The sequence below is a fragment of the Pelodiscus sinensis genome, chromosome 4 (genome assembly GCF_052426305.1).
Source record: "Pelodiscus sinensis isolate ZL-2025 chromosome 4, ASM5242630v1, whole genome shotgun sequence".
NCBI classification, from domain to species: domain Eukaryota; kingdom Metazoa; phylum Chordata; order Testudines; family Trionychidae; genus Pelodiscus; species Pelodiscus sinensis.
Window position 1 is genome coordinate 73,932,617 of NC_143055.1, and position 18,836 is coordinate 73,951,452.

The 18,836-nt window shown below is 42.7% G+C and overlaps 1 protein-coding gene across 1 annotated transcript in view; it reads right to left on the bottom strand.

The window, feature by feature from the left end:
* TMA16 (translation machinery associated 16 homolog) overlaps positions 1-18,836 on the bottom strand; it is a 39,035-nt gene that overhangs the window by 3,742 nt on the left and 16,457 nt on the right. Inside the window, exons 5-6 of the mRNA XM_075930157.2 lie at positions 18,229-18,377; positions 2,705-2,747 (exon numbers count right to left, since the gene is read on the bottom strand). Of these exons, the coding sequence (XP_075786272.1) occupies positions 2,705-2,747; positions 18,229-18,377 (192 nt within the window). The remainder of the gene's footprint in view (positions 1-2,704; positions 2,748-18,228; positions 18,378-18,836) is intronic.

An 18,836-nucleotide genomic window follows, 5' to 3' on the forward strand; every position in this document is an offset into this window, starting at 1 on the left:
GTGGAACCCACTCCTGTCACCAGGGGTGGTCTCAAGGAGGGACAAAAGTCACAGTTTCACTTATAACCATGCCACCTGTATATACAGAAAGTTTTTTCCCCAATTCCCTGCTGATTTAGTGGCTGGCTCATGCTTTGAAATGTTATATCCCTCAACAGCAACAACAAAGTTGTGTCTCCTTTAATGCAACTACGTAAGCCAGTTCTTATGCATACAAATCTCTAAGTTGTCGCTAGGAATGATATTTTTTGTAACTGCATTCTATGGCTACACAAACCTGGGGAATCATGTTGAACTCTTAGCGGGAAGAACCAATAACTGCCTCAGTGTACACATGCAATACTGATGATTTTACTGTATCTACAAATTGCATAATGCACCCATACATCACAAGATATGACTAATCCATAACTCATACTGGTTACTTAAGGATATCGCCAAATAATACAATACTCAAACTACTGCATGAGGCTAAATATCATGCAGATAACTACTATTTAGTCTCTTTTGTGGGAAGGGAGAGGAGAGTATGTGGCGGGTAGAAGTGGTGCTTGAGTATCTTCCCATTTGCCAATACACTTTGTGCCTTGAGCATATATTTGGCCCGTTCTCCTGGTTAAAAGTTAATGTTGGTCTTTCTAGGGCCAGAAGAGTCTCCCAAAGTAACATTCAAGGTATGTTTTCTTCTTGAGGAAAGGAACATGTTAACTCTATAGTGCATCCTGCTGATCAATGCATGGAAAAAAGAATTCAACTCGGCATGCTACCCCAATCCCCTGAATCTCTCCACAGCGCATGGGACAAGATTATCTCATATGACCTTCTTATCAACTAAGGAAATACAACCTAGAGGGGACTAGTGTAAGGTGAGTGCATAACTGGCTAGATAATCATTCTCAGAGAATAGTTATCAATGCTTCACAATCATGCTGGAAGGGCATAACAAGTGAGGTTCCGCATTTGTCTGTTTTGGGACTGATTCTGTTCAATATTTTTATCAACGATTTATATGCTAGCATAGAGAGTATGATTATTAAATTTGCAGATGATACCACGATGAGAAGGGTTGCAACTGCTTTGGAGAAAAGGGTCATAATTCAAAATGATTTGGACAAACTGAAGAAACAGGATGTAATATAATAAGGACAAATGCAAAGTACTTCACTTAGGAAGGAACAATCAGTTTCACACCTTCAGAATGGAAAATGACTGTCTAGGAAGGAGTACTGCAGAAAGGGATTTAGGAATCATAGTGGACCACAAGCTAAATACGAGTCAACAGCATGACATTGCTGTAAAAAAACAAACATGATTCTGGAGTGCATTAATAGGAATGTTATGAGCAAGATACAAAAAGTGATTCTCCTCTACTCTGGGAAACAAATTGTTCTCCTCTGGTTCCTACTCTGCAACTGATTAGACCTCAGTTGGAGTACTGTGTCCAGTTCCGGGCAGCACACTTCAGGAAACGTGTGGAAAAATTGGAGAAGATCTAGAGAAGAGCAACAAAAATGATGAAAAGGCTAGAAAACAATGGCCTATAACTGAAAGAACTGGGTTTGTTTAGTTTAGAAAACAGAAGGCTGAGAGGGGACATGATAGCGGTTTACAAGTATCTAAAAGGATGTTGCAAGAAGAAGAAAAATTGTTGTTCTTGACCTCTGAAGATAAGGGCAAGGGAGGTTTAGGTTGGACATTAAGAAAACTTCCTATTGGTCAGGGTAGTTAAACACTGGAATAAATTGCCTAGAGAGGTTGTGGAATCTCCATCACTGGAGATATTTAAGAACAGGTTGGATAGACATCGATCAGGAATGATCTAGATGGTGCTTGGTCCTCCCATGCAGGCAGGGGACTGGACTTGATGACTTCTCAAGGTCCCTTCCAGGTCTGGTATTCTAGGATTTTATATGCTATAAGAATTGCTAAAATATAGCTATGGAATTTCCCACATTTCAAGTCTGTCTGAAAATACCCCAAAAAGAAGTGATTGAAGTTATGTGAACTCCAACCTGTCTCAGCACTTTAACCACGATTTTACAACCCTAGTTTAATCAGTTAACTAGTTAAACCTTGGATTTAACTGGTTAATTTATGTGGGATTTGGGGGATGAGGGAGAATCAGGAGCCAGCAGCCCCAAGTGTATGTGTGTGTGTGGGGGGGGGAGCTGGCTTCTGCTCTCATATTTAGGGATGTCAGGGGCTGGTAGCAGGAGACAGCAGCCCCAAACGTGGGGGAGCCAGTTTCTGCTCCCAGGCCCCCTTGCATGGGAGCACTGGCTCTCGACCCCCACAGGGCTGGAGCAGCACTCTGCCTGTGATGGGTTGCAGGCAGGAGGCTGCTCCCAGGTACCAGTTAACCAATACCTAATAAAGCATGCTTACTGGGTCACGGGTTAATCAGTTACCAGGTCACATCCCTACTTTAAATCTTATTTCAATAATTAATTGTTACTAATCAATACGTTACAAATTTAGGCTGCAGCAGCTAATAAAAAATCGTAAATGCATGATAAATATTTCATCAGTTTCCCTTAAAACAAGGGAATCCTGGCCTCCACCAACTGCTTTTGTAGAATACTGGGTTGGCTGGTTTTCTTATTATTAAAAAAAAAAAAGAGGAGACATGGTATGTCATTTCCAGAAATGTCCTGTTGGGCAAACATAAACCACAAAAGATTAAACACAACAAGAAGAAATTCACCTGAAAATCTTGAGGTGTTTGCTGTTCACAATGTCAGGAATATCTAATGGGGAAAAAATTAAATAGATTACCAGCTATTAATTATTCATAGCAATTCTCATTCGAGAGCAAACATTAAATTAGGACTTTATGAAGCATATGCTAGTGGAAGCACTAAACTACAGAGTCAGAGGTGGATACAGACCAAGTTAAAAATTGTGAGATCCAAGAGAAGTCTACTTTTTCCTCCCACAACTGACAAAAAAGGGAGAGAAATCTGGGATTTCTAACAAAATGCTTTTCCTGACCTCATTTTAGCAGGCAGGGGGAAGATTCCCCCAACCTGCTTTATCAACTTTTTAGCCATCGCTAGCAGCTGAAAGAAAGCTGTGTTTTGTCTAAAAGTGTGTGTCAAAAAAGACAAAAGATTTAGGCTCTTAAGAGAAAGCAAAAAACGCCAATTAAGTGAAATTAGCAGCATAATTAAGTTATTTGTATTACAGTCATGCCCTTAGGTTCTCAACATACTATACATAAATAACTCCCCCCCCCCCTTTTTTTTAAATGGGTAAACATAATGCCTTTTTCTAGTCCTCTGGAATCTCTCCTATCTTTCATGACTTTTTCAAGATAATCACTAATGACTCAGATATCTCCTTGATATTCTAGCGATTTAAAGACTTCTAACTCATCTAAGCAATTTTTAACTTGTTCTTTTCTTATTTTAGCCTTTGATCCTACCTCATTTTCACTAGCATTCCAGTCCAATTACTACCTACCTTTCCGGTGAAAACCCCCCCACCATTTACCCTAGCTTTGGTCTCCTCTTGCTTCCAATGTATTTGTAGTACGTTTTCTCATTACCCTTTAGGTCTCTATCTAGCTGAAACTCATTTTGTGCCTTTGCCTTTCTAATTTTGTCCCTACATATTTGTTTATAGTCATACTGTGGAATCTAACTTAGTTTCCACTTTTTGTAGGACTTAATGAAAATCTTCTGGGTAAGCCAGGGTGGCCTTTTGTCATATTTCCCGTCTTTCTATGCAGAGTGCCTGAATTGGAAATCAAACCCAGATTTCTCTGGCTTCCAGTTCAAATAATCCATTTTAAACATATTTCTAAGATTTTAAAGACCAATAAAATATTAAGAAAAATGATCTTGCATAAGAGTGTATTCTCATGGAGAGGTAAACACCCATATCCAAATGAAGCTCTCTTTAGCTGTGGAAAAATACCATTTCCTCCACCCAACCAATTCCATCATCTTGGCCCTATCAAGAACATTTGAATTGCCTGAAAAACTTAAGATAATGCCTGCTCAAGTAATAGTGATGTGGAGGTGCCCTATTGATGTACCTGTTTACTGAGTAGAATGTTGGCATTTATACTATATCATTACTATAAACAGAACTCCTGAGATTAAGAAATGGTCATTTTGCTGAAATTTCTATTATAAAAGAAATGGAGTTGGGATCTGTAATTACAATGTTGTGCTTGTCTTCTCTCTCCTTAAATGATTTTACTTATTGCCTAATCACAAAAAATAGTAATAGCTTTAATAACAGCCTTTCATATTGATTAGTATCTGCCTGAACCTAACCAAACAGGAAATGAATGGGACCTACTAATACACTGATTATCCAACCTTTACTGAGTTAACATAGTACAGAATACAGAATACGAGCTTCTTGTACACAGATACAGGCAGTCCCTGGGTTACGTACAAGATAGGGACTGTAGGTTTGTTCTTAAGTTGAATCTGTATGTAAGTCAGAACTGGCATCAGCCGCTGCTGAAACTGATCAGTTTCAACCGCGGCTGAATCTGGATGCCAGTTTCTTAAGTTTCAACTTAAGAAACCCAAGCGTCCCCAAGTCAGCTGCTGCTGAAACTGATCAGCAGCTGATTCCAGGAAGCCTGGGGCAGAGCAACTCTGCCTCGGGCTTCCTGTAGTCAGCTGCTGGTCAGTTTCAGCAGCCGCTGACTTGGGGACACCTGGGGCAGAGCAGCTGGGGTGCTCCTGGGTTGCTCCAGTAGCGCGGCTCCTTGGCGCTACTGGAGCAACCCAGCAGCACCCCAGCTGCTCTGCCCCAGGCGTCCTGATTCAGCCGCTGCTGAAACTGACCAGCAGCGGCTGAATCAAGATGCCTGGGGCAGAGCAGCTGGGGTGCTGCCGGGTTGGGGCAGAGCAGCGCTGCAGGACCAACCCGGCAGCCCCCAGCTGCTCTACCCCAGGAGTAGGCAAGAAAAGCCTGGTCTGCTGGGGGGGGGGGGGGACACTAGCTGCACCCACCCCAGCAGACCAGAGAGACGGGGATGGCGGGACCGCCCAAGTCCTCCACGGCTTTTCTCCGTCTCCCTGGTCTGCTGACCTGGGAGACGCGGAGCAAAGCCGCAGAGCACGCGGGCAGCGGGACAGTCCAGGCGTGCCGCAGCTGTCCCACTGCTGGCATGCTCCGAGGCTTTGCTCCCCATCTCCCTGGTCTGCTGGCTTTGCTCCTGGGCAAACTAGCAAAGCCGCCTAGCAGACCAGGGAGACCAGGAGAAGCTTTTCTCGCCCCGGAGGACAAGGGTGGCGACCCGCCGCCCGTGAGCTCTGGGGCGAGAAAAGCCCCGTTCGTAAGTGCAGATCCGACATAAGTCGGATCCGTGTAAGTCGGGGACTGCCTGTATACAGCAGAGATGCTTTTTCTACTTTTCAGGCCAAATTCTGAATTTATTTATATTCCTATAAATACGTGCATTCCTACTAGCATCAAGGTGGTTGTACAGGGTGTCAATCAGTGCTCAATTGCCTGCTTTACATGATATAAAGCCTTTCCGTTTCTTGGCCATTTCATGCCATCAGTAATAGAATCATTGTAGAGAGAGATTCTAATGTTCAGAAGCTTTGAAGTTTTAGCTCAGCATGGAATGCCTTATTACAGTCTAGAAACAGCTGTATAGATTTAAGGAGCAGCAAAGTGTCTCAACAAGAATAATGCTCTCTCTGTAGCACTAAATCTAATTTACTGCCTCATGACATATATGTCACATTTCAGATGGCTCCTATACTGTCTTTGATTGACCCTCAACACACAGTCAAAGTCAGAAGCTATTCTTTGTCTATCAATTTTCCTCACTCTCAAGGTAATAAGCCAGATAATACTACCAATATTATATATATTTCTCCATGATAAAATACAGCATGGCATTTGTCATTAATCTGATTTGTTGTAGTCTGACTGCCTATGCTATTTTTAAAAATGTTTTCCTTATGCTGAATTTATAAGGTCATATACTGACGTGCAACAGTATTTCAGACAGGCCTTGAGAAGTACTGGACATTAATTCAACTGTTCTACCTATCTTGATTACTGCAACAGGGATACCTACACTACTCTACATAATCCCTCAGGCCTTGATTTTGGGTCCTATGGAATAGTTTCACTCAGAGAGAAGTCCCTAAAAGAGTACTGACAAGCCTTGTAAATCTGATGTATCCTTCCTGGCTTATGAAAGAGCCACAAATAATGGGCGGCTACTCTCCACCAACAAGCCAATGCTTCATTTAGCAGAGAACTCCTCCTTTCCTTTTTCTAACATACAATAGATTGAGGTATCCTAAAGAAACCCACTCTGGACACATCATTTGTGCACAATTACTGCCCAGTGTCAAACTTCCCATTTCTGAACAACCTCAATCAACTACAAGTTCATCTACTTGAAGCTAAAATTCGAAACCAGTCATTCTAGATTCAGGCCAGGATATGGATCTGAAACCACTTCAGTACTAAGGATGTTAAACTGTGGTTAATTGACTAATTGAGTAGTTGATGGAATTCCCATTGACTACTCCACTAGTCGATAGGCACTTCTGCATTCCTCCTTTGAAATGTACAAGAACCCCTACTGGGGCTCTTTTACATTTCAAAGGAGGAACGTGCAACTCCATATGCAGCCCAGGGACAGCAGGAAGTCCCGCTCACTCCCAACTGCATGCCACGTGCCAGCTTTAAAATGCACAAGAGTCCCCAGAAGGGGCTCTTGTGCATTTCAAAGCAACAGCGCAGCATGGAGACTGGGGTCAGCTGGGGACTCTCCAGCTGACCCCGGGCTCCACGCACGGCAGCGCTACACAGTTGATCCCAGGATCAGCTGTGTGGCACTGTCACTTTGAAGTACTCCTCCCCCCCCTTTACTTCCCGAGGGGCGGGGAATCGACTAGTCAACTGACTGATAAGCATTTGCTTATTGGATAGTAGACTAGTCCTTAACATCCCTATTCATTGCCAGTGAGGGATGATCTCCACCTGTCAACAGATAAAGGACAGATCCATTCTGATCTTCCTGAACCTCTTTCCAGTATTCAACATTTCTGACCATGAGATAGTGTTGTCTGGGTTCCAGGGTAATACAATAAAATGCTCTGAATCCTTCCTGGAGGGACACAACTGAAGAGTAGTAGTAGGGGAGTCATTTCCCACCACTAGATCCTCTCACTTGTGGAATCCCACAAGGATCAATTTTCTTCCCAGTCTTTTTCAACATCACATGAAGCCACTAGAAAAATGGGTCAGATCATCTTCTGCTCATGTGCAAGATGTGTTTCTTTCACCCTGCCATCTCAAACAAATGCACAAACACATTTGAAAAAACCACACACCTAAAACCTTACCGAAACAAAGACATTGCACACACCTAATCCTCCTGAGGAGAGAATGAGACACAAATACTACCTAACAAAGAGTCACTTCATTTAATGTATGATGCTCAGATGAGCACTGTGTAAGAATGTACAGGCAGTCCCTGGGTTACGTACAAGATAGGGACTGTAGGTTTGTTCTTAAGTTGAATCTGTATGTAAGTTGGAACTGGTGTCCAGATTCAGCCGCTGCTGAAACTGACTGCCAGTTCCAACTTACATACAGAATCAACTTAAGAACCCCAAGCGTCCCCAAGTCAGCTGCTGCTGAAACTGATCAGCAGCTGATTCCAGGAAGCCCGGGGCAGAGCAACTCTGCCTCGGGCTTCCTGTAGTCAGCGCTGGTCAGTTTCAGCAGCAGCTGACTTGGGGACGCCTGGGGCAGAGCAGCTGGGGTGCTGCTGGGTTGCTCCAGTAGCGCCGCTCCTCGGCGCTACTGGACCAACCCAGCAGCACCCCATCTACTCTGCCCCAGGCGTCCTGATTCAGCTGCTGCTGAAACTGACCAGCAGCGGCTGAATCAGGACCCCTGGGGCAGAGCAGCTGGGGTGCTGCCGGGTTGGTCCAGTAGCACCCACAGCGGCACTGCGGGACCAACCGGCAGCGCCCCAGCTGCTCTGCCACAGGCGTCCGGAGAAAAGCCTAGTCTGCTGGGGGGGGGGGGGGCGTACTAGCTGTGCCCCCCCTCCCCCCCCCAGCAGACCAGGAAGACGCGGGCGGCGGACCGAGACACACCGCGGTCCCGCCGCCTGGGTCCTCCGCGGCTTTGCTCCTGGTCTCCCTGGTCTGCTGGAGACCAGCAGTCCAGGGAGACGGGGAGCAAAGCCTCTGAGGACGCCAGCAGCGGGACAGCCGTGGGGCGTCTGGGCTGTCCCGCTGCTGGCTTCCCCGAGGCTTTGCAAAGCTGTGGGGGGGCTCGGGCAGCGAGGCAGCCCAGGCGTGCCTGGGGTGCTCCGCTGCCGGCTTCCCCGAGGCTTTGCAAAGCCGCGGGGGGGCTCGGGCAGTGGGGCAACCCAGGCACGCCTGGGCTGCCCCGCTGCCCGAGCCCCTCCACGGCTTTGCTCTGCGTCTTCCTGGTCTGCAGACCAGGGAGACGCGGAGAAAGCCCCGGAGTACATGGGCGGCAGGACCGCGAGGTCCCACAGTCCATGTCCTCCGGGGCGAGCCCCGTTCGTAACTGCGGATCCGACATAAGTCAGATCCGCGTAAGTCGGGGACTGCCTGTATACAGAAAAGAATGACTGCTTTTGCTGCTGTTCCTCCTACTTTAACTAGACAATAGCCAAGTGTAATCTATCCACTTCTTGTCAGTTTTTCTAAGGCTCACAGGATTCTAAATAGCATCAGTGAAGACTCAAGATACAAAGTCTTAGTTTTCACTCTGTAGCTACAGGGCAGAACTCAGCAGCAGAGGCACTACAACTGTTTGCAGACTTAAAGTTACAACTCTGCATCTGTTTACATTTGGTTCATATTTAGAAGATTTTCTTCACGTAAGTGCTAAATTAGTTTTGAAGGGTTTTTTCTTTTTTTTCTTTTTAATGAAAGTTCAGCTTCTCTACAAGTTGACTGCATTGACATGGGAAAGCTTCAGCTTGCCACAGTAAAGTAAATATGCCAAGCTTTTTTGACTTGTATATAAGCTGAAGTTAAGTTTTGCCTTTCCCTGTATGTTTCACCACTAACTCAAGTGCTTTACCCACATGCTGTGCAGCAACTGCTGTAATAATTGGTCTGCAGATTTATCCTAATTGTCATCTCACGTGTAAAAAGTGAGTTTATATAGTGTGTCAGAAACCAATAACAACCACTGATAGGAAAAGCTGCAAAAGGGAAACAAAAAAAGATTAAACTAGGCCAAACAAAAACCCCTGCTGATATAACTCAAGGACTGTATTGAGGTCATGCTCGCTAAAGAAAAAAGTGAGAGCCCCAAAATCAATAGACCAAAATTGGTGCACCAGAAATTGGGCCAAATATTGCTAAACAAAATAATTATGGGCTTGGGTTTTCCACTCATCACTCCATAAGATTAGAGATGAGGAGGGTGTTTCACCATCCTTGCTGCCACCCACATCCATCTTCTGGGATCTCAGGAGCCACTGTGACACTGTTGGACCTTTGTTTTGCTAAGCCAGAGATGCCCTGACCAGTCAGGGCTACAGAGGGACCCAGATAACAACAATACCACTATTAGCTCTAGCTAACTTCCAAACACCATTTAGGATTTACTCTGTCCTTTTCCTGCCCCATTATTTCTTCTCTTTCCTATCCTCTTTCCTTCTGTCTAATATAAGTCAGGCTTAGCTAGCCAAGTCTGTATATTTTGAAAAGTTGCTGTCAGGCTGTGATCAGAGAGAATGATGAAAGCAATTTCCTAAAATTCTCAATGCTGGTACAAGTTTACTGGCCTCAGAATGATTAATAAAGTTCATGTGCCATGCTGTTCTTTCTCCAGCACTAAAGAAAAGCCAGGGGACACAACAACAAAAAAAGGAACCACATTTTCTGTCTTTTCTGGAGGTTTTTCATCCCCTCATGTGTGTCTCTCTTGTTTTGTTTTCTAGGAAATGAGATTAGTTTTTAGCAGCTCCAGTCCATCTCAACTAACTTTCTCTCTCCTCCCTGAACAAGAAAAGTGACCATCTAAAAATGTCAAAATAGGCAAAGATTTCTTCTAAAAACCTTCCAGCTAGAGGGAAAGGGAACAAGAAATGTTAAGATGAAAGCCTTACTTAATATGTTATAGTTAAAATACTTTTAAACACTTTTCCTTCTTTTTCTGTGCCTTTATAAAGATTTTTAAAAATTGTAATCGCATTCGCCATGATACTCAGCAGGCTAAGGTCCCTGTATACCAAACTCCGAATCTTGTTTAAACACTGTTTAATGTTAAACAGTTTCAGGGTCACATTAACAGCTTTCAGTCTTTGGGCCCATATTCTCTAACAGTTTCATGTCATAGAAGACAATTTATATTTATAATGATTGGAGGGAAGTAGAGGAAGGACTCACTTTCTTTTCTGCAAAAAATTCACAGGCTAAAAAAGTTTCAGAGGTAGGTTCAGAGTTATATTTGTACAGTTCGAGTAAATTGTGTATTATGCCATGATAAAGCAGAGGGTCCCAAGTCAGAAGTTTCCACATAAAATTTGTCTTAAATTTAAGTACCATCATGTGACAGTGCAAGTGTTCTTTGGAAAGTAGGATATTATTTATTCTATTACATGTTCATTGAAAAGTGTAAAATGGCCATTGTTGCTTTATTCTTAGGTATGCAATTTTGCCACCAGTCCTGATGAAGTCCTTTGGGAATTAAAATTCACCTACCAGCCTCAGGTATGGAGGGCTTTTTCACTCCTTTTAAAATTATCACAGAATCATCTGCAGTTCCTGCTTTCCATTAGCTTCCCTGACAAATCAGGATTTAGTTACCACAGCTCATAAGGTTCTCACTGGTTTGTTCAACTGCTTTTCCAAACACAACCATCAACATAGCAACACTCTTTGACATGCCTATATTTGGGTTGTTGGGTTTTGTTTGTTTGGCTTTAGAAGCCTAAACTACTGCAACAGCTACGGCTAAAGTCCATATTTCAAAATACTGAACCTTTAGGATTTGCTGCCATCTGTAAAGAGGCAAAGTTCAATTAATAAAACCTATTCCAAGAGCCTGCACTACTGATTATGTTTAAAGACAAAGTAACAAACCAGAATGAAGTAAACTCAAGTGTCATAACACACAGAGGTGGTTAGTGGGGTTGGAACCCTAATATCAGCCAAAGAAAAAAACTGGCAGGGAAAGAAATCTGACTCAACACAAACAAAATAAAATGCAATAATGCCTTAACATTTGTAATGAGAAAAAAAAGGGCAATGAAAAGCACCAATAATTTCTTCTCTAGAGCAGTGATTTTTAATAGTCTAAGTACTCAATATGACATAAATAGGGACTTTTTCAGCTCCATTTTATCAGTTTTATTCCTATGCTTTATGAAAACACAGAATTTGGAGAGATGAAATAAATAAGATTCTACACAAGTTGTTCTAAAATCTACAGAGGAGTTACTAGAATGTGAAAGACTTTCTAAAGGCTCTTTGAACCATATACAGTGGGGTATCATTTTCTTAAATTCTAATTGAATGGTTCAAAAACCTTTGGAAGTTTTATTTTTCTATTCAACTCTACATGACTGTTCCATAAGGGACGTGGAAAATTTCTGCCTAAGTGTAGTCAAAGCTATGTGTAAGCACTTAAGGGCAAGATTTAGCCCTGAATTTCTAGTTATGGAAACACGTTAGCAGTTGTAATAAACAAAAATGTATCATGTTCAATTAATACCCTTCATTGAGCTATGTCTCAACAACAGTAGCAGAGTTTTCAAAATGTGTATGTAGTTATGATCTTAAAATAATGTCAACCATGCAGTACAGCCCACTGAACAATCCCCTACATAAATAGTCCATGAGACAAATTTTCAAGAGTCCTTAGTTCACATTTACGTACCTCTCCTAAGAACCACAGAAGTAGCTAAACACTGAACACTTTGAAAATCTGCGCCTTACTCCTATCCCCAGTTTGTGGCGGCACAGCACTTTTTATGCTGTGTAAGAAAGCACCACAACGAACAGGTCAAAATTAGGACTGTGTTATGTGCTGAGTTTCAGGTTTGATGTAGGAAATAAGGATAACAGTATGCTGAACTTAAACTGATGTGTGTCAGAGTACTATTATGCCAGTGGTGTAGAGTGTTGTAGTGGTACTAAATTAATGCTTGCAGATTGGTATTTTGTTATGTGTGCTGACTTAATTTATTATTCCTTGCCTTGTGGAGATTACAATAGTATTAACTCAAACATTACATCTATCTGTTAGGGATTTTGTGAATTTCTTGGGTTCCTTTAAAATTTTAATGTAAACAAATGTGTCATCACAGCGCACAGAGCTGGAGACAAACTGACATCCTAGAGATATCTAGAATTCTACTATTCTAGAAAGTGGAATATCTTATTCTGTGTGAGAAAAATGTTCTGCTTCACTTCAGAGTCCTTTAGCTATAGGGAATAGAGAATTCACAAGGACCTTACAATTAAATTATTGCTCCATAATCATTTGGTTATACTGAAAAGAGGATCTATTAAAATGTTCAGTTGGATAAAATAGCATTTTAGTCAGATAGTTACCCAAATATATTGTAGGATACATCCAAATAAAGTTGAATTTAGAATTGTAAACACAAACTACAAATATTCCTTCTTGCTTTTGTCCATTATTTACAATCCTAACCAATTCAATGACAGCCCTGTTCAGTAAGTAAACACAAGATAACCCCATATTTATTTGTGTTGTTAAAATCATTTTCTGAAAGACTGTGATAAAAGTCTGATTCATCTTGAACTGGCAAGATGAGATTTGGTCAAAGATGAGCTTAAAAAAATATAAAACATCTTGATACTTCCATACTCCCTGTTAAAATATTGTTGGTATTACCACCGCAACAACAGATTTTACATTTGTAGAATTTAGAAATCAAAAATTATCTAGATCAAGATTAACTTTATTCTAGTACTGCAATATAATCAAAAGGCTTATGGATACCCATACACCTGGAAAGTAAGCTTGTCAGGTTTAAAAGATGAACATCTATATATCATGTACTAGTAGTGAAAGCTCTGGGATCTATTTTTCAAAAAGCAAAGTTTTGTTCATTAATAACTATGCATCTTTAGTAAGCCCATCAACATAGAGCCTAAGCAGGATACAAACACTACAGTAGCACTGTATTTTCTAGCAAAAAGGATATACAGGCAGTTCCCGGGTTACGTACAAGATAGGGACTGTAGGTTTGTTCTTAAGTTGAATCTGTATGTAAGTCAGAACTGGCGTCCAGATTCAGCCGCTGCTGAAACTGACCGCCAGTTCTGACTTACATACAGATTCAACTTAAGAACCCCAAGTCAGCTGCTGCTGAAACTGATCAGCGCTGATTCCAGGAAGCCTGGGGCAGAGCAACTCTGCCTCGGGCTTCCTGTAGTCAGCGCTGGTCAGTTTCAGCAACGGCTGACTTGGGGATGTCTGGGGCAGAGCAGCTGGGGTGCTGCTGGGTTGCTCCAGTAGCACCGCTCCACGGCGCTACTGGACCAACCCAGCAGCACCCCAGCTGCTCTGCCCCAGGCATCCTGATTCAGCCGCTGCTGAAACTGACCAGCAGCGGCTGAATCAGGACGCCTGGGGCAGAGCAGCTGGGGTGCTGCAGGGGTTGGTCCAGTAGTGCCCAGAGCGGTGCTGCGGGACCAACCGGCAGCGCCCCAGCTGCTCTGCCCCAGGGTCCACAAGAAAAGCCTGGTCCACTGGGGGGGGGGGGCACACTAGCTGCGCCCCCCCCCCCCCAGCAGACCAGGGACACAGGGAGCAAAGCAGCAGCGGGGGGTGCCTCGCCTCTGAGGCTTTGCTCTGGCGCAGGACCGCTTTGCTCCCGGTGCCCCTGGTTTGCTGGAGACGGTCCCCAGCAGACCAGGGGCACCGGGAGCAAACCTGCAGCTGCAGCGGGGTCCCGCGCTTCTGAGGCTTTGCCAGAGCAAAAATATACAAAAATACATAAATATACTCCTGAATGTATCATCTTTTGGATCCAGAATGCCTTTTCAATATACATATTAATGTGCAAAGCTTGAACACCTGAAAAATAAGTTTTTACGGGAAATACAAAATGCTGAAACTGACAATATGCTAGAAAAGCCAAACCTGTAAAGCCTGTTTAGTTGTGCAATTAAGCACAGAGGCAAAGGCAGGAACCAATCACACACTACTAAAAAAAGACCCATTATTTCCTTAACAACCTGATTTTAAAATTGAAGCCTCCTTTATTGTTACTTTTCCTAGAAGTATCTGTGCAACTCTCAGCTGCCAGTGTAGCTATTGAAGAACTTCTACCGGTTAATGATCAACTCCTGAAGAAATGAAGATTCTTGAACTGCTATCCACAAAAGCATAACGCTTTATTACAAAAATGGCAACCCATGGGTGACTTTAAGAACTCCAAACACTTTTTATATTCTAAGGCTACTTCAAGGCAAAGCATACAACACAAAGGGAAATTCTGATCCCAGTAACAGAGAGACACTCAAACATGAAATCAGCTTGAAGATAAAAAGAAGCCTCTGGTGATGAAATTGTGTTTTAATGACTATCTTCAGCTGACATTGTTTTTTTCATCCCATTTCCAATTACAGTATTTAGTAGCAACAATTTTCTCTTAATGAAGACTGAGTTCTAGACAGACAGAACCTCCAGCAGCTGTTCTAACAATTGATGAATGATTTGAGTTTGCCCCTTTATATGTTAAAGGCACCATCAAATTAAAAATGGCAGACTTTTGCATTTTTAAACTTACACCAATCATGAGCAAAACTATGAATTAACTATAAATTAACTCAGTTCATCTTTTTTCCCCAGTTTGTTTACCTTATGCATTTCAGAGAGAGTTGTTTTCTAGCCTATTTCTCTGATTTTCCTGTGTGCATAGAACTTTCACAGAACAAACAGAAGAGAAAAACATTTAAAAAAAAGAAAGAGTAATTTTTAAAACCACAAAAATTGGAAGGGAGACTTTGTATAGGGGAACAATTTGAAAAAAAGAACATATTTAAAAAATCATATACAGTAGACTTCCAATAATTTGGCACCTTTGGGACCCAGGGGGTGCTGGATTATCGGATATGCCGGAGTATCAGGAGGTACTCCAGCAGGAGGCTGTGACGGGTCGGGGGGGGGGGGGGGGGGGGGGGGCGCGGAGAGGAGAGAGGCGGAGGGTCCAGCAGGGAATGGTGAAGCGTGGGGTGAACCCTCCTTCATTTTGCAAGGGAGGGGGGAGCCCTGCGCAGCTGCCGGCGACAGACCAGCTGGGGCTGCAAGCGGCAGCAGCGACTTGGGGAAGCGGCAGGGCAGAGCAGCTGGGGTGCTGCCCTGTTGGTCCCACAGTGCCTCCCCTCACCCAGCTGCTCGGCACCAGGCAGCAGACCAGGAAGCTCTGCTCTGCAGCTTCCCCAAGTCCGCTGCTGCCGCTGCTGAAACTGACCAGCTGCGGACTTGGGGAAGCAGCGCGGAGCAGAGAGGCTGGGGAGCTGCCAAGCACCAAGCAGGGAGGTGAGGGGTGGCGCTGCGGGGCCAACCCGGCAACACCCCAGCTGCTCTGCTGCGCGCTGCTTCCCCAAGTCTGCAGCTGGTCAGTTTCAGCAGTGGCAGCAGTGGACTTGGGGAAGCAGCCCAGAACAGCTCCAATTGTCCAGCTGGTCAAAGCACTTCCAGATTCCAGTTGGTAATGGACTATCTGGAGTGCCGGACCACTGGATGCCAGACAATTGGAGTTTTACTGTATATTGCTTTCCTATTTCTGCCATGGAAGAAATTCAAAAGAGGAAGCGAGGAGAGAGAACACTGGATTCCTATTGTGTAAGTCAAGTCACATAGCTCAACACCACGAATCAATGAATTCTTTGCTATCTTATGCAGAACAGAACATGAGAATCTCTGAAGGATTAAGTACCACTAACAAATACTTTAAAAATCTGTCTTGTCCCCCTCTCCCTTCCCCCCTGCAACTCCTCAGAATTTAGGAAATACTTGTCTCAAAGAAGCTAATTGGCCAAGATTTACATTCCAAACAGGAACCAAATGTTGATTTTAATGACTTCTATATCACAATAAACAGCATTGACTTTGAACAATACTCTTTTAGACATTAAAGTTAAACTGATTATTTGGTTCCAAAAAGGCTGTCTGTTTTTAAAAAGTAAGGTGTCAGGTCATTATATTGTTATTGCTTTCCCGCCCCCTTCCTCCCCAACACAAACTGAATCTTAGCTTCCACCATTCCTTTTTCCAGTTTCAATTAGCCTTGTTCTACTTGATTTCTCCTCTTGCCTTCAGCCTAGTTCCAGTACATGATTTTTAGTCATTCAAGCTCTCTCTCAAGCACAGTTAGCATTTGCATACCACTTTTAAAGAGACTCTCACACAGACACACACGGATGCTATCAGTTCAGTTAGGCTCAAAAATGTCCATTTTTTTAAAGCTAATCCCATGCAGCATCCTTGACCAAGATCTGTCATTAGTCATGCTTATGTTTTCAAAACACAGCTCTGTTTAAGGCATTGTGAGATATCGTGATGACAAGGGAGCAACTCCTATTTTTCCCTTGGGGCAAAATAAAGACTAACAATCTTGTCTGGATAGCAGCCAATGAAAACTTATGATTTGATATTCCAACATTAAGAATGTTGTTTTGAGTTATTCAACTATTACTTTTGTTATAACTTATAGCATTTTTGTATTCTAGTTGGAGTCTTTGGTTGTGAAAGGTTAGAAGCATACATTCTCAATCCCACTCCAAACATCTATGGGGTCAAAGATTCATCACCAGTTACACCTCTGAAGGGGACTTTTTGTGTACATCTCTCCTCAGCCTGATCAGGGCAAGAATGTCTGTTGGGGCTGCACAAAGTTTTAGGCAGGGTAGAGCAAGAAATCTGTCACAATGAAGCACCATTCCTGAATGAGCTCCTCCTTTTTAATGAAGAAACCCATGAAAATCCAAGAAATTAAATTAAGTTTGGAGCTACATTAATTTGGGGATGTTAAAAAGTAGTTAATTGGATAAATGTTTAACTGCTGAAAATTTATTTATATTATATCAAATTTAAATACAGAGGCAGCAGCATGGGGTGGCAGTTGGTTCCTGGAACGCACCAGCTGCTGCCGCACACTGCTTCCTCTGTTTCAGAAGCAGCAATGCAGGGTGACAGCTGGCTCCCCAGGAATGGGGCAGGAGCCTGCGTGGTACCATGAACATTAACCAATAAGTTCAGAGTTATTGGTTAACCATTTACACTTTCACATCCCTAACACTAATGCTCTTTGACTCCACTACAGGAGCTGTGTTCCATCACAAATAAGGAGATCCTGGTGGAGGCAGGGCCAACTGATACAGGACTATTTCTACTTTTCAATTAAGGGCTCTCTTCTCTAAACATCCTTGAGATGCCTGGAATGGGAGATCCTGTGCCCTAAAAGTTTAGTAGGCTCCAAAGTCCTCCCTCTTAAATGGATGATATACAGTAAGTTATATAATGTTCCACAAGGTTCACATGCCCAATTGGCCCATTCTTAGGAACAATACAAGCAAGGGAGTCTTCAGTGATACTAATCTATTAATACGACTATGCAAGAATGTTTTTCCATGGTATGAAAATTTCATTTCATGAGTTTAGGATGAGTAATGAAACCATGAGTGAGTTATGTTGGTCATTTCAACTGAGAGCTAATATCTTTATATCAACAAATACCCTCATATGTATGTTGCCAAACACAGAATTATGCACCTTTTTAAACAGGCGGCAACAAGTCTGCTCAGGCTAAAAAAAGCCTCTATTTTAAAAAGGAAGGGCAGACAAGCAGGTACTGAATAGAATTCATACTCTTTTGAGGTAGCGCCATTAATAGGTTTTAAAAGCAGAAGCCAGATTTCACAGGAACATCACCTTTCTATCAATTTTAGTAATCAAAATCTACATACACATGTGACAAAGCAATATAAAACAAAGCACAGTCATTGCTCAAAGGCAATTGCTGTACTTTAAGGAAGTAAAAAAAAATTTCTAACCAGAATCTTTCTGCTTGTTTTTGAAACTGCCTTAAAAAGCCCTGGAAATCCAGGGAAATAAAGGAAGATTTATTTCTCGAAGAAGAGGAACCAAAGTATAATCTAAAGCTTTCACTTAGGATTCAGGCCTTGCAAACAGACGGGGTAAGTTGCAGCTATTGCAGTTTGCACAACAAAGAAATAACAAGGACAGCCATACCTATTCCATATCCTTCATAGAGTTGTCTTTCATGTTCTGTGGTCTGTTTGATGATCATCTCCCGGGAACCGTGTTGCCTTCCCTGTCTGCCTTTAATGCTGTTATGTAATTCAATCTGCTCCAGCTCATCACTGAATCGATGTAAATATCTGAAAGACAACAAGTTTAAGCTATAACATGTCTCGCCGCATCTTATTACAACTATTCTGGTTTGGTCATTTGCCAATATTTACTAGTTTTTTCTTTGCCATCTGCACTACATCTAAATATATGCCACTGATTCTCTTGAATTCAGTGTGAAAAATGCATTATTCTTCCAAAACAGGAACGCTGTTTAGGATGTGACCTCTGGACTCTTACCCCATCAATTTAAGAGTACACAATGTCACCTACTGACTCTCTGAGGGAAGGAAGACTAGCACTGTATTGGGAGAACTTCCAAATGATTACTGGATAAGGATGATAGAGAGCAGAGTTTTCTTTTACATGTTTGTTCCACCTATAGCAAAGATTCATAGATTTCCAGGCCAAAGGGACCTCTGTGATTTAGCCTGACCTCCTGCGTGAAACAGGGCATAGAATTTGCCCAAAAGAATTCCTCAGCTACA